The sequence below is a fragment of the Propithecus coquereli genome, unplaced genomic scaffold, assembly GCF_000956105.1.
Source record: "Propithecus coquereli isolate 6110/MARCELLA unplaced genomic scaffold, Pcoq_1.0 Scaffold738, whole genome shotgun sequence".
NCBI lineage: Eukaryota > Metazoa > Chordata > Mammalia > Primates > Indriidae > Propithecus > Propithecus coquereli.
Window position 1 is genome coordinate 347,767 of NW_012153485.1, and position 16,156 is coordinate 363,922.

A 16,156-nucleotide genomic window follows, 5' to 3' on the forward strand; every position below is an offset into this window, starting at 1 on the left:
TCTTCCCCTCAGCCCACAGCTCTGTGCCCCGTGACCCAGTTTTAGCATGTGTTCGCCGCATTCAGTACTACCTGAGGTTATCTTGCTCCTTTGTTTCCTTTTTAATATTTTTTTCACTGTATACACCATTCCCTTCCCACGTGACCACGCTGCCTCGGCTAGAATGTCAGTTTTGACCTCCTTCAGTGCAGGGGTGTGTCTGTCTCGTCCACAGCCATGGTCCCCATACCTGATGCCGGTCTCAGTCCCTGGTCCTGGCTCACAGCTCCTGAGACCCTTGGAATCTGCACAGTGATCAGTGTCTTTTATGCCAGTGAGATACCTGGGGGTTGGGGGTCCCTGGATGGCTTCAGGCTGGGGCTGGTCGCCAGAAAGACCAAGGCGGAATTGGAGGGTTGGAACTTGCAGTCCCACCCCCAGCCTCCAGGAGGAGAGGGGGGCTGGAGATCAGGCCGATCACCAGTGGACAGTGCTTCGATCAATTGTGCTTACGTGATGACCCCTCCGTGAAAACGCCAAGGAGATGGGGCTCCCGGGTTGGGGAGCGCACCAAGGTGCCGAGGGTTTCAGCTTGGAGTCTCCGAGTGCCCCCATGCACCTGCCCTACCCTGTGCTTCTCTTCCGTGTGGCTGTTCACGAGTTCCATCCTTTATAATAGACTGGTGATAACAAGTGAATTGCCTTCCTGAGTTCTGTGAGCCATTCTGGCAGATTTTCAAACCGGAGGGGAGGTTATGGGAGCTGGTTGCTCAGAAGTACCGGTGACACCCTGGACTTCAAACTGTCATCCGAGGTGGGGGCTGTCTTGTGGGACAAGCCCGTCCTTGTGGGATCTGAGGCTAAAGCCAGGTAGATGGTGTCAGAGCTGACGTGAAGGAGAAACACCCAGCTGGTGTCAGAGAGTCGCAGGAGTGTTGGAAAAGACACTGCACGTTTGGTGTCAGAGTGAGTAAAACACTTCATAGGTGCACAACATTATCTGTTAAATGAATGGCCGTATAGAGACTCCTGCACTTCCCTGTGGCTTGCATTTATTACAGCTATTACTGCTGTAAAAAAAGAAAGACGGACATTATCTGAAAGGAAATGTTCAGTTCCCGGATTCCACGCAGGCGGAACAGAAGGAGGCGCCCGGGCTGGCAGCGTGCGTGCGTGATGAGACAATCTATGCTGTTGCCCGGGTGTGTTCCGTTCTTAAATGGACTCGCGGACTCTCCTGTGTCTGCGTGCAGTTTTGCTACACTGCAGCTTAAAATGTCCACTTTCGTGAGTGAGAACGGAATTCTCAGAAGTATTCCTTCCCTTTGGAAAACTGTAAACTGTTCTAAAAGTCATCAGTATAAAGCAACCTTTTAAAAAATGTTTATTTCTTCCTTACTGCAAAAGTAATACTTGCTTATTTTAGAAAAACTAGACCCCGAAGTTGAAAGGAAATGAGGCATCCGAGTTCTGCACCTGGAAATAACCACTGTAGATGCAGAGTGGGGAGAGCCTCTGGGACAGCCCTCCGCGTGTTGACATAGAAACAGAAATGGAGTCCGTGCACACTCCGTTTGGTAGATTCTTTGATTCATTGGTACACAGCATCTTTTCATCACATCGGCCGTCCTATGTGGTTTTCTGTGATGACAAAATGTTTTTTTGACTGGATGTTCCACTGTGTGTTAAACCAGAAACCTGGGTTTGGGACCTTTAGCTTACATTCTTTTGCTGTTCAATCATTTGGGCTCAATATTGGTTTATATGTTTAATTATTTATTCAACAACTTCTTTTATAATATGGTCGAGGTAATATTTTACTAACATTATAATTTCTCAGCTTCTTAAGAAACCGGAAAAGGGAGAGGAGCCAACCACAGAGAAGCCAAAAGAAAGAGGAGAGGAGGTTGATTTTGGAGAAGGAAGATGGGAAACCTGTGTGGTCGTGAGAGCCAGACCCCTGGAGAGCCGGCTGGAGAAGCTCAGGGCGAAGTGAGCATTTGTTCTTGTGCCCGTGGCAGCATCGGGTGGTGGTGACGTGTCCTTCGTCAGCGTGAGTGTGTGTACCTCGCGCTGTTCTCGGAATCCGGGAGTTTAGCCAGGAGCTGGGCGAACCTGTTGAGTCTGCAGTTTCAAGTCTTCAAATCAGGGACATTTCCTTCTGTTGTTGGCATAGCTGTTGCCCTTTCATCCTCTTCCTCCCTGAAGCCTTCCCCTTGGACCCTGTTTCTGGTGTTCGGTCCTCAGGGTCGGTCTGCCCAGGCTGTGTGGTGATTTTCACTGCTTTGCCACTTTCCCTGTGTTTTGCTCACCTGTTTGCTCGTCCAGCATCCTTCAGTTTGTCTGCAGAGAATCTGTCTTTTAGGGCTGGCAGGTCTTTTGTGGTAGAGAATTTTAAGTTTTAAGCTCTGTCATTCTGTTGTGTACGCTGGGCACACACACACGTACACATGTGCACACGCTGACCGGCTGTGTCGGTCCCATGCCCCTTTGGGTCTCCCTTCCCCCTCTGCTGCTTGCGGAGCATTTCTTTAGAGGGAGCTCACCTGAGATGGGCAGACCCCGCGGGACAGAGGGAGCCCGTGGGGCCATCAGTGCTGCCCTCTGACTGGGGCTCCTGCCCACTGCTGCGCTGGACGCCCTCAGTGCCCCGGTACTTGGGCCGCTTTGCTCACTGGGTGGTGGGAGTGGATTTTAGTTGGGAGGGCAGGTGGTGAGGTCGTGGGGTCAGGCTGCCAATTTCCCAGAATCACAGTGACCTGAATGATTTCTTACCGCCTTTCTTACAGAGTTGTTGAAAAAGTATTTTTCCCTCTTTTGGGGGGTTTTGGTTTATTCGGTTGCTTTGTAAAATTAATTTACATCTTATTATCAAATCCATGACCTTTCAGCACTGTGTTTATGTTATAGGCGTTTTTGTTATTGTTATTTATGACACAGCAGGGCCTGCGGCCATATTTCTGGCACGACCCCTACTTTGCCCAGCTACTCCTGCGGTGGGTGCGCCACGCACGGGGCGAGGACTTTCACCCACAGCTTGTGGAGGGAAAGACTTTAAGAACCAGATGAGCTAAGCAGCCGTTTATTTATTTACTATTCATGTAATATCTTAGTGTGTGCATGAATATAATTAATCTAGCATTATTAAATTTCGGTTAACTTTAGCAATGTTTACAGCAGAAAATTAAGCTGTCAGTACCAGGGACGCGTCATGGTGGATGGACCTGGGCTCCCAGAACAGTCACTCAGCCCCTTTTAGTCTCATTTACTTTATCTGTCAAAAAAGGGGGGGGGGCGTGGATTGTATTTACTTTGGAAGGTTATTGAGAATTAGAAAAATAAGTACATAAAGTACCTTAGCAGTAAGGCTTAGCTGTCACTCAAGCATAGTGGCAAATGCTATTTTGCCATTACTGTTCATTTATTCACCTTTTCCACAGTTTTCTATCGAATGCCTGCGAGGCACCGTCACTGCGCAGACCCAGTACCGCAGCACTGAGCACGACTTACGCCTTCCCTGCCTTTTGGGAGCTCACAGTCTAGAAGGGAAGACAGGTATCGATGAGCAGCTTACGTAAGGTCTCTGATCATTTGTGTTGAATCACAGGTCGCAAAATGACAGTGACAGAGAGCACAGGGACATGGAGAGAAGATCTCGAGAAAAAGAACCTGAAGCACAGCGATGCCACGCGGATGACAGAAAGCACAGGGCTCACTGCGAGCCGGGCGGGCTTCCCAGGAGGACTGACGCTGAGCCGAGATGGGGGAGAGGGTCTGCCCCGGACGGAGGGAAGAAGGGCGGCCAGGACAGCGGCGCCCCCGGGGAGGCCACGGCAAGGACGGGAAGAGGGCAGAGGTGTGAGGACAGCCTGGCACCCCGCAAGGAGCATCCGGGAAATAAGGTCTTTATGAACCCAGGCGTCGTGTTGGGAATTGCGCCCTGTGGTGTGAGGGGGAGCCTACCGCTTTGAGGGTCAGCATTTACCAGAGCAATTATTCCTGAAAGTCAAATCCTAAAGTGAAACCAACCATCGTTTTTTCCCAGAGAATCAGTTATTTTTCACCAGGAAAAGGAAGTTTTTATTTAGTATAAAACTAGCACATTTACACCATTTGCCTGAGAATAAGGTAAGTTCACACTCACCCTTAAGACAGTAAGGAAAATACTACTGAGCTTTCTTTGACATTATTAACAGCATTCTGATTATTAATGAATAATCAGATGGCTCATAAACACCCGTAAGTTAGTTCTGCACAGTGAACCCACTTAGCCCAAACACAGCTTTTCCTTTAGAAGCTTGAAGTCAGTTTTTGTTGGGATCACACTTTCCCAAAGCAGCCTTGTGGGTGGTGTTGTCTCCGTCCAGGGCCAGGCCCCCACCAGGCTCAGCCAGGCCCCCTGCACCTGGAGGGCTGCCCCGGGCCCAGCTCACAGTCCCCCTCTCCGTCCCTGACCCGCTGGCCACTGTCCGCTCTACCTCTGTGATTTTGTCGTTCCAAGAATGCTTTCTATGTGAACGAAAACCGTTATTAGTGTTAGTAATAAGCAGTTTCCACGTGGATTATTCCTGTCTCCATCTAACAGTGGGGAACTGCGAACTGTCTTCCTTTTCGAAAACACCAACCCGCACTCTTATTAGCTCCTGGAGGTGCAGGAGTAAAAACAAAGAGTGAATAAAGTACACGAAGAGAGTGGCTTTGGGGCCTGAGGACTTTGTCTGTGACCGTTGAGATCGGCCTGCCTCCTCAGCCTCATGTGTCAGTAATGTTCATTTTTAAAACGTTGCAGCGAAGGTGAGGCAGAAAGGCAGAGAACGGCCTTTTCAAGCTCGACCTTGACTCATCTCCCCTGCAGCACTCCAGAGATTTCTCGGCTGCTAATACCGCAGCCTCAGGGTCCACACACTCCAGCATGGGTCTTCTTGGTGGGAGGATTATTCACACGAGCACTTGTTTTTCAATTGTCTTTTTATTTTTGCAGCTGTGAATGATTTGGTGTTTGCACAGCTCGAGGTGGGGGAATGCACAATGACTCGCCCTCTCTTTGTTAAATCTGACAGTCCTGCGCTGGTACCGAGGTGCTCTGTGTGTGATAGCCCCTCTCCTCTGAGACCTGGCAGGGTGCGATGTACCTGTGGGATCAGAATTCATGCTCCGCCTGTACACACAGGTGTTAGTTGCTTGGTGAGGAACCACGCTGTGTGTGTTGGCTGCAGGCAGCCTGCACCTCTGCCCACCCAGAAGGGTCCAGATGCCTGGGGCTGCTGAGCCCTTCCCCTGCTCTTCCCATTTTAAGGAAAAGAAAATTAAGTTAAACCCCCTGACAATGACCTGCTGGGGCTTCCACACTCAGTCCAGGAGTCCAGGAGTGGGTACAGGTGAGCGGGTGGGACCTGCCCACATCAGTCGTCCTTGCAGCCCACGCCTGGGCTCCCCGTGGTGGCCTTTGGAGGCCAAGGCTGCCACTCAGCGGGTGGAGGGAGCTGTGCGGAGGAGGAGGAGAAGGCGTCTGAGACTGGGCTCTGCCCCCGCAGGCCCCGTTTGCTGCTGGGAGGAGCTGTCAGCCTTGCTGCTGACTCAGTCACTGTCTGCTCCCCTGGCTGTTGCTCTTCCTCTGCTGAGTCCGATCAAAGGGCAGGTTGGTGTTTTCTAAGGAAAGGACAGCTGGCAGCTCCCCCTGTTAGATGGGGGCGGGGACGATCCGCATGGAAACTGCTGTCACTGATGCTAACGGTTCAGCCCACAGATCCAACAGCCAAGGTCCGGGCCTCATTTTCAGACTCAAGAACTGAGATGAACACGTCTGAGTCTTCATCCCTCCAGCTGGGAGGACAATACCATGGTTGTACTATTTCCACAGTGCTCTTGATTTGAACAATAACAGTGTCACAGAAAACCAGCAAGTTCTTTTAAATATTAACTTGCTTTTTATGGCTTTTTTTTTCCTCACAATGCCTGATTTCTGAGATAGTTAGTGTTAGTAGTGTTAGTTTAGTGTTAGATAGTTAGTGTTAGTAATAAGCAGTTTCCACGTGGATTATTCCTGTGAAAAGGGCTGATTTTTAGCTGCAAGATTGATGTTCTTTAGACATTCGCATCATCAGGCCCTAGAAGTACGGAAAGGTGTTGGCCCCCAGCCTTGCCAGCCCTGGGGAGAGTAACCCGCCCTTCTGTCCACTCGCACAGGACGGGCCAGCCCTGGGCCCCCGACCCCCCGAGGAGGGACGTGGTGGGAAGACGGAGGTGGAAGACACGACAGGGGCTGGTCCTGCGCGGGGGGAAGAGGCAGAGTGAGCTGTGTGCGCCTCCTGGTGACGCGGGTGAGTGATGAGAAAGGCGTCCCGGAAGTGTGTAAATTACCCTGGAGGGTAACCTGAAAGGTGAATTCACTCCCTAGAAGGAAGGTAGGAGCCAGAAATATAGAGGGTGACATAGAAACTTCTAGAAACCATTCCTAAGAGAGAAGTGGTCTTTTTTAAATTGAGCAGAATTTTCACAGATTTTGCCATTTCTCGTATAAACTAGTATTTATGATTTAGCTAAAATAGAAAATGATTTCCATTGGAGAGTAGGAAAATATGGAAATAAAACACGGAAGAAAATGAACACCGCATTAGTGTGAATTCTGAAGCACTTCAGTGTGTTGTGAGAACAGCGTCCGCTTGGGCTTCACCATGTTTGAGCAAATGGTCTGTCAGAATCTGCGTTTCATCGGGCAGGTCTGGTTCTGTGGTAACCGCTGTGGTCCGGCCACTTCTGCAAAGCCGACTGCTCCACCCCTCCGACGGCCTCAGCACCATCAGCCCCACAGCTGAGTTTCTGCCCTCGGCAGCCTGGCGGACGGGGCGGAGACGGCTTCTCCTCTCTTGGTGGACGTGCCCCTCATTCGTGACCTTTGTGGTTTAAGGGTTTGCCGAGATAACAGCAGTTGCCTTTATTTGGGAAAGAAGTAACTGAGGTACAGCATCTAGAGCCTGTCTTTTTGAGCTTTAGGCACTTTATTTTTAAATAATTGAGAGTGGCGTTCTGAAACTGCACATTATGTAGTATGGGGTATTATGCATATTCTCTGCAGTGAGATTTTTAAATGTTACTGTATTTTTGGCACTGCGCTTTCAGCTGTTCATTAAATAAAAATTTTGTTGCTGTGAATTTTAAGTCCTAAAGTTATGGCACTTTTCCTATATAGGACTTTACGTAATAAAATATTGCTTTTTAAAATGTGGCTTCAATTACCTGAATATTTTGCTGATTATATCCATTCCTTGTTATTGTGAAGTATTTGTATTTATCAAAACCCTAAGAATCCATCACTTGTCATTAAAAAGCCTGTGACTGTTGGATGTGGAATCAGTTCGTGGTACCGCTGTGCTGTCACTCGACTCCCTGGCTCCAAACTGCGAGGGGAGCGGGAGGGAAGGCCTTGCCCGGGTGAGCAAAGCCCAGGCCACCCGGTGGGCAAACCGGGTGGATGGTAAGCATCTGGGGCGTTGGAGGCCACGTGGAGTCTGCCGCGACCTCTCGCCTCCACCGTGGCAGTGAGAAGGCACCTTTGACAGCACACGGACGGTGGGCGAGACCACGTTCCAGTAAGACTTTATCCAGCAAAGACGCGCAGGCCAGGCCTGCAGACCCTGCCCAGGGAGTGGACCAGGCCGGCTCTCCCAAGTCGCAGGCCGCTGTGGCCCTCACTGCGCGTTTGCCTGTGATCCTGGAGACTCGCAGGCCCAGAATCCAGGACTAAGTGTGTCTGGGTTCTGAGCCCACCTTCCGGGCCGGTTGGCTGGTTTGTACCTGGCGCCTCACGTTCCCTGGAGTTCTGCCTGGAGAAATGCCAGTTTAAAACAGTGGCTGTACCTTTTGGTCTCAAGGTCCCTTTTCATCCTTAAAAATTATTGGCAACCCCAAAGAGCATTTTTTTAATCAGCGAGGTCACATTTATTGATGTTTCCTATATTTGAAATTAAAATAAATGCTTAAAATACAACATACAAACACACTTTCCATTTAGCTGTCGGAGTGAGAGCATCACCACACATCACAGGGCCTCTGGAAACGCCACTGTTTATTCACCAGAAACTCAGAGTAAAAAATGCAAATAATGTCCTAATCCTAAAATTAGTTTTCACCTCGTACACCCCTAACAGGCCCCTGAATCCTCAGGGGTTTCCATAACTCACTTTGAGACCACTGGCTTAAAACAGTAATACATTTCATAATGGCTTATTTTGTTTTAAAAACACTTCCATTTACATTTCCCAATTTAGGGTTAGACTCATTTTTAAAATTGGGCAGGACACATGTAATCTTTTCATAAATGAGGAAACAGATTTAGAGATGTCTAGCAACTGGTGGCTGGTAAGATCAAAAGCTGTTTATGTATTTGAAAAATTTTAGTACCTATTATGAAAGAAAAAAACCTGAGTTTATCGCATGTCTAAGAAATGGTTTTAAAAAAAGGTGAGGAAAGCGTTATCCTTAATGTATCCGCGTGGGAAGGGACTCGGGTTCTGTGTGCCCCAGGCGCTGTGTGGGGATTGGCCTCACATTTCCATTCTCAGTGACTCCGTAACAAACCTTTCTTTTAACATTTTCTGTTTCTCATTTTGGATTCCAGTCTTTGGTTTTAGTCAACTATTTAGCGGTTTCAGTAACGGTGTTCTAAACGCACATAGCAAAGACGAGGCGCTGTCACTATTTCAGGTGCTCCCAGCCTTGCTAGTACGTGACAGCCACCCCACCGACTGGCGTGATCCCCAAATCCGACGTGAGACGGGACACCCGGTGCATCTCATTGTCTCAACTTGCTTGGTAACAGGCTCCTCGCGTTGTGAACCCCATGGCAGTGCAACACCTGGCAGATGGGGTGACTCGGCGATACCGGTTCTCGACGGCAACCAGGACCTTCCCACCGTCTGAGAAAGGAGAACCTCTTCCCCCAAAGTGGGGCTCGCTCGCCAGTGCCTGGTGAGCCTCCCAGTCGCGGCTCTGCGCGAGCTCCAGTTCTGCCTCCTGGCAGCTTAGCGGTCACGTCCCGACCGCAGCCCTCCTGGGGCGAGTGGGCTCTGCGCAGGAGACCACCGCGGAGACGGGCCCGAGTTCCTTTACGGCACACTCGGAGAAGGGACTTTCTGTTTTCAGCTGTCACTGAGTTTTCATTTCAGTGTGAAAGGAGGTGGCGTTCGCCTCATTCTCCAGGATAGAACGTGAACCGCACCTGAAGGAGATTTGCTTTTTGTTCTGTTCTTCCTCTCTTTAAAGTTAAGGCTACATGAGAGATTAAAGTGGAGAATTAGTTGTTTGAGCTCTGTGATCTGTGTTAATAGATTAATAGCAAAAAAAGAAAAAGGTTTGTTTTCAGAACAATATTCCAGAGTCAAGGGTTTTTTAAAAAACATAAATTATTGTAATTCAATTCACCAGATAATTGCTTCAACGTAGTGTCAGCTGTAGGCAAAGTCTGACGATAATAATGTGCTATATGAAAATTCAGTTTAAGTCATTTTTTTTTTTTACTTCAGTTAAGTTTAGGAAAATGCTCTCTGTCTTCTCTTTGTGCATTTCTGTTGGGCTGCATTTTGGTGGAAAGCTAGCAGCTTTTGTAAATGGTTATTCCTCTCTTTTTGTATCAAAAGCATATTTATTCTGGAAAATTCTAAAGTTCTTCCAGACTTCTTCACTGTTACATCTAAAAGAAAAATAATTACATAACTAAGCTTGTATTAGAAACGGTTGATAAAAGATGTCTTGGTCAGTTTAAACGCAAGCAGTCTACCACATGAGAAGAATGGTACTTTCGACGGTAACAGCATTTTAGTAGAATAATTTTAAATTACTGTCATGCAGAAAGGTCAATGTGCGAGTCAAGAGCAGTTTGCCTGCGCGTGTTATCCCTGATAGACAGTCACGGAGCAGCTGGGCAGGTGGGCCGACTACAGAGACTGGGGTGAGGGGGTAGAGCTTTTCCTTTTTATTGCATTTTTAAGCCTGTTTTTAAAAACCTTGCCGGAGCCCGGGCCCTCTGCTGCGTTCACCTCTGCGCTTGGGGAGCAGCCGTGCCCGCCGCTCTCAAGACCCTCTTCCCAGGCGAGTTTATGCATCCCCGTGGCTTGAAGCACCACCCTGTGCCAGCATCTCCCAAATGACGTTCTCAGCACCAGTCCCGTTTGACCTCTGGATCCGCACACCTGCCTGTCCACTTGGCTACTTCACAGACACCTAAATGTAACAGGTCCTCCCTAAAAAAAAAGCCTCCCTCTTCTCAGCTTGGAAAGTGGCGCCTCCAGCCTCTCAGAGGCCGGGCTCCCAGGGCGCCAGGCGCCTGCTGGCGCGGTCGGTCGGTCGCGTGCGCCGTGCACTGCGCACCCGCGCTGCCTCGCCCGCGGCCCCTCCCTGCCACGATCGGTCCCCGCCACGGTCCGAAGAGCCCCTGGGACCCTGCCCCGTCGCGTCGGCGCCTCATCTCGTGCCCTGCGCCCCTCGCTGCGCCGGCCACCCGCCTTCAGGTCCCTCAGAGAACGCGGGTGCCTCAGTTTACATGCCGCCTCCTCAGAGAGCTCTCCCTGCGTCCCCAGTTAAAACCTGGCGCCCGTCCTGTGACCGCTTTGCCTGGGGGATGTTGGGCCCGTCCACGTCACCCACCCGCTAGAGGGGACCCCACGAAGGCAGGGACCGAGTGTCCCCGCGGACCGCCGTGCACGCCCAGGAGCTCGCCGGGCCCCGTGGAGGGGGCCTCGGTGCCTGGGGCTGCAACTTACTGTCCTCAAATAAGGAAACGTATCTTTAAGCCAATGTTGTCTCACAGATAAAGTGTTTTATGACTAGAACTTCTGACTAGCTGGATATTTCGTTATGTATTTTGGTTTTGAAGCCACTTAAACCTCATAGTGAAATATCTTTAAAGATACTCAAGCATTTAGGAAAAATACTGGCAGGAAATACACCAAACTTCGACAGCGATTGAAGGTAAGGTTAAGATGGTTTTTAGTTTTATTGTGCTTTCTTTCTAAATTTTAAACAATATTTATGTATAAAAAAGGTAGGTAAACTTTACATCTCTTTCCAAATGGATTCAAAACTTGGTCATTACTAAATATGTAAAAATAACTTAAATAATAACCCTAAAATGAGAAATTTGAAAACATGTTCTTTCCCCAGGGATCTCTGTTAATCTCCTATCAATGTCCCTGTTGAAGGACACTGGAAAAATCTGCATTTAGGAATTCCTATGTGATTTTTTCTTTTTCTTTTTTTAATTTTTATTTGCCTATGTTCAAGTACGGGTGGAAACTATATTAGTACTGCGAACTAAAATAAAGCCCTAAGCCCCACTGCAGAATGAACAGACTCCTTCTTGGGCAAGGGGACTCCAGAAAACGGTAACCCTGAGTTCCTGGCCATGAAGGGCAGGGAGGCCAGACAAGCCTCGTACAGCCGCTCCTTTTGGAGTTTGGATACTCTTGACCAGCCTCAATTTTAAAACAAGATCATAAGACTGACAAAAAGATACTAAATTATTAACAGGACCTACGGCCACTTGGAGGCCACCAATTTGCTTCACAGATCACTTGAGTCTGAATATTGTGGCTTGTCTCTGAGTAACAGACTTCCTTATGTTAACTTAAGGCACTCCAAACCTTTATACAAAGCTTTTTTTCTTTAACTATTTACCAATCAAAGAATCTTTAACCCACTTATAACCTGTAAGCCCCCCATCCTCCAAGATGTCCCACCTTTTGAGGCCAAACCAGTGTACACCTTCCATGTATTGATTGATGATACTACCTGCGATTCTTAGCTCCCTAAAATGTCTGAAACCAAACTAACCCGACCACACTGGGAGCACTTGCTCAAGGCTGCCTGGGCGTGGCTCCTGGGCCATGCTCATGCATATCTGGCTCAGAATAAACCTCCTTAAATTATGTTACAGACCGTGTATTTTCCAGTAATAATATATTTTTTACCGTTCTCTTTAATAGTTGTCTTTTTTCTTAATATTTAGTTTACATCGAAATGCAACATGATGGGTATCCTCTTGCTATAATAACTTTGCCCAGGACCCTTGCTGGCCTTCTCTTTTACAAGTGACCAATTTTTAAACCTTTTAGTAAAAACAAAAAGGACCACAACATTGTATCATTCATTCTCTCTACTTATGTTACTTTTTCCTCTTGAGAGATAAATTAACCAGTTTCTTAGGTCACATGTAAAAAATCATTTTATTATCATACTATATTGTATATCATATTATCATATGAAGTTAAGATTTTCTAAATCATTGCCTTTCTCTTTGAAATTCTGTGTCATATTTTCCAGTATCAAAATATTTTAAGGTCTTGCCTTTTGGAATTTTCTGCAGGATTTTGACAGCTGCCCAATGTCATCCAAATCAGCGGAAGATCTGTATGATTATATCGTCAGGCATTTGAACTAACAAATCAAATTTTCCCTGACACAGATTCAAATAATAATCCTATACTTCTTTACCAAACATTTTCTGCATCTGCGCTAAATATGGGGGGAGGGGCTAGGCAATGCAAAAGAAAATAAAAATCTGGGGCCCCCCCACGAAACACACGCGCACACTCCTTAGGCAAAGGGAAGGGGAGGCCTTGGGCGCCTGTGCAGGACTGAGCGACCCCACGGCTCCTTCACAGGGAAACTCCTTGCCGGCCCCCCATGGCCCCCCGTGAGCAAGGACATGTACATTGTACTACTCAGTCTGCAGGCTGCATCTTGCCCCCAAAACCAAAGTCTGCTGGGTTCCACACTGATAATAAATTACAAGTTTATCTTCCCAGGTGCAGGACAGAAACAAGACAGGATCATTCTTCCACCCACCCAGGGACGTCTGCGTCCCTGATGCTTCCTCCCCTCCCTTTTCTCTTCTGACACTCGCCTTGTCATAGGTGAGGTGTAGGCTTTCCTGGGTCTCATGAGAATGGAACCGTTGTGTCTCACCAGCCACCCCTACCCTTTTGTCCTGTCTGCCCTGTGCCCTCACACACTGAAGCCCCAAATTCCCTTTGGAAAAACAGCCACAGAGTTGTCTGTGGTTTGTGTTTTCCCGAGATGTGTCATCGACTTTGACTTAATAAATCTCCATTGATGGAGATTTATTCACCTCAGTCACTTATTTTAGGGTGTTGGTTATGACAGAAAAACGCACCCCGTCCACTCTCAAAAAACTCACTGGGTTTTAAAAGCACATACACCTATGCTTCTTCACAAAGGGTGTACCTATCTTTAAAATAAAGCCATATTCCCACTGAAAAGTCAGTGATCGTTAAGAAATCCTGGATTGCAGGAAGCTCTCTACATCTCCCCTGGCGAACGCTCTTTGCAGAGATGGTGGCTGTTGCCGCCTTTGACAGTCACCCGTCCACTTGCACTGAATACTCTTCTCCAGGCACTGACCAAAACAGACCAGTCCCTCACGTCACGGGACTCACACCTCCTTCCACATAAAAGGAACCGAAACCCCTCACAGGTCATGGTCCCTGAGCTCTTTCCTCCAAGTCAGGAGTTCTTAACCCAAAAGCCATGTTGGGCGTTGTTGGTATTGGTTGTTCTTGTTGTGGTCATTCAAGGGTTTCCTAAATTAGCATTCACAATCTTATAAATAAGCTGAGGGAAATTAGAAATATCTTACCCCAAAATTGTTTCTGTGGCCTAATTTGACATGACTGCCACGGGGTCTCACAGACAGAAGCAATGCTGCAAGCTGTCTTTTGTGGGGGAATTTACACCCGTAGAGAATCTGCGCTAATACAGCCAGCTCCATCTTTTCCTGGAAAAGATTAACTGAGACTCTGGCTCCTTTACCATCTACTCTTTCCTAGGGCTGCTACCTGTCAGGTTCATTTAGGTAACAAGACCACCTTGGAGCCAGTCCTCTTCCTCTCCCCCCTCCCCAAACCTGGTTTTCTGCTTTCAAGCCCCCATTCTTTAAAAACGTCTGTATTTCATTGGGGAATTGAATCTTCGTTCTGAGGGGTTCCCATGTATACATGTTAAAATAAATCTGTATCTTTTTCCTTCTGCTAATCACTCTGCTTTACATCAGTAGTTTTTCAGCAAACCTTAGGGAGGCAAGAGTCCTACAAAGCATATCACACATTTTTTTATGGAATGGTCTATATTACTTTTCATCAGAGATGGAAAGGAATACTTCTTAAAAAGTTAAAACTTTTACACATTATGCAGTCAGTAATCCAGCACTAAATTGTTTTTGTAGTCTCTCACCATGAACACGTGGCAATTCACTATTATAGGCAAAAACCACCGCCTGAAATAATAGGTACTTAATATGTATTCTCTCTCCACTGCAGAGCAGGTGTCGTCACTGTTGCCTTGGAAACCAGGGGCTCCTTCTTTCTCCTGCACAACCCTCCCCCCACACACATACAGCCTGCCTGACTGGGGACAAAAGCCAGTCTGCTCCTGGCACTTCCCTGCTGGGCACAGGACCTCAGTGGGCCAGTGAGCTCTCTCCTGCCGTGTGATCAAAGAGGCAGAGGGGACTTGCCCTAGAGCGGAGCCAACAACTTGGATGAGGCTGGGGAGACGGACATAATTGATCAAAGCAAACATTAAAATAGTTGATATGTAAACATAAAAAGTAAAATGGCTAGAAATACATCTCTTTGAATTAAAATAGCAGTATATTGACAAGTGTTGAAGCTGATAAGAGTCCATTATATTACCCTCTCTTCTTCTGTGGATGTTTAAAATTTTTAGTAAGACAGCGTTAAAAAGAAAATTCAGCTCAGATAGATGCGGATTTTTTTCTAATTGGTTTATCTATCAATGGATGAACTGAATACTTTTTAGTAATAGAATAAGACAGTTCCATTCTAGTTTTTTTCATTTTTATTGACATAATTGGAACAGAGGAGTTTTGTTATATTAACACCACTTAATTCTCCAAATTTCTTTGAAGTTTTATGCCAAAATGTTCATAGTTATCTATAATCAAAATTACTTCTAGTGGCCTACTGTCTGATAGCTTTTTCAGTTTTATTGAGGGCAAATAATTGGAAACCACCTGGACTTCCTTAAATTTTGTGATTTGTTATTCAATCACTAGAGTCATCCGGTTTTCTCAGTTTCTAAAAAATAAAAGGTTTCCTAGGACTTATCAGCTAACCACAAGAAGTAGCTAACTAACTAACTGACTAACTATATCAGCTAACTACTTGGAGGGAAATTGCTTAATCTGATACTCAGAAAGCCTTGGGGAAAAAAATCAAAGCAGTAATTTCAGCACATCTTTGCCAGTACGATATTTTTATAGAGTGTTTATATATATGTTTGTCCAAGCCTTAGATTGCAGATTTAATTCATCCTATTTCTGGAAAATGGACACCATGTAATCTTTGCCAGTTAGTCATTATCACACCAATCAGTCAAACCAGGCTTGTTTTCTCAGAAAAACATAACTTCATTTTTCAGATAATATATAAAATACATGTTTCAATATGAGGACTTATTTGTTTAAAAAATTAGGCACACATCTTTTAAGATATTACTAAATGCAATAAAGTCAAGATTAAAATTATGTAGAGCAAATAGACTCATTACCTAATTTAAAACAATGCAATATAATGTTTACCTGAATATGAGTTACTGATGAAGCAAGCGGTGTGACAACGGGAGTTACATTTCTTAGTGAATACATGTGCATCGGGCTTTTGGGAACAATGAAATAAGATTAATTTAAAAACTCAAATAATTTTTACATCATGACCAAATATTTTGTATGTATTTAATAAAATATTAAAATACTGCTGAAAGCTAATCTGGCAGTTAGCATGTCATTTTATTTTTAATCAATGTGAGGTAGAAATAATGAAATATTTAATTGGATGAAAAATGTAATTGAGAAACATATTTGGTAAAAACAGGTTTCAACTATCTTAATGTTCATAGTTATCTATAATCAAAATTACTTCTAGTAGTCTGCACATTTTATCAGGAAGAAATAACATAAAATTTTACCCCTGGGTTTTATAGAATGCATTTTGGAAATGGTCCCATTAACATTTTTCTCTGATTCCGCAAACTTATTTCTGGCTGCCTTTACCAGCTAACTATATAAACCCCTGTTCCTGAAACTCTCCTTTGAACCAACTCCTTGTCTCATTAGCAAGTCGGTGACATGTCGACACACGTTCAT

The 16,156-nt window shown here is 46.2% G+C and overlaps 1 protein-coding gene across 1 annotated transcript in view; it reads left to right on the forward strand.

Annotated features, from left to right (window-relative positions):
• Positions 1-7,185, forward strand: part of UPF3A (UPF3 regulator of nonsense transcripts homolog A (yeast)) — a 21,518-nt gene extending 14,333 nt beyond the window's left edge. Inside the window, exons 8-10 of the mRNA XM_012661828.1 lie at positions 1,820-1,971; positions 3,587-3,881; positions 6,166-7,185. Of these exons, the coding sequence (XP_012517282.1) occupies positions 1,820-1,971; positions 3,587-3,881; positions 6,166-6,273 (555 nt within the window). The 3' untranslated portion in view covers positions 6,274-7,185. The remainder of the gene's footprint in view (positions 1-1,819; positions 1,972-3,586; positions 3,882-6,165) is intronic.
• The last annotated feature ends 8,971 nt before the right edge of the window (positions 7,186-16,156 follow it).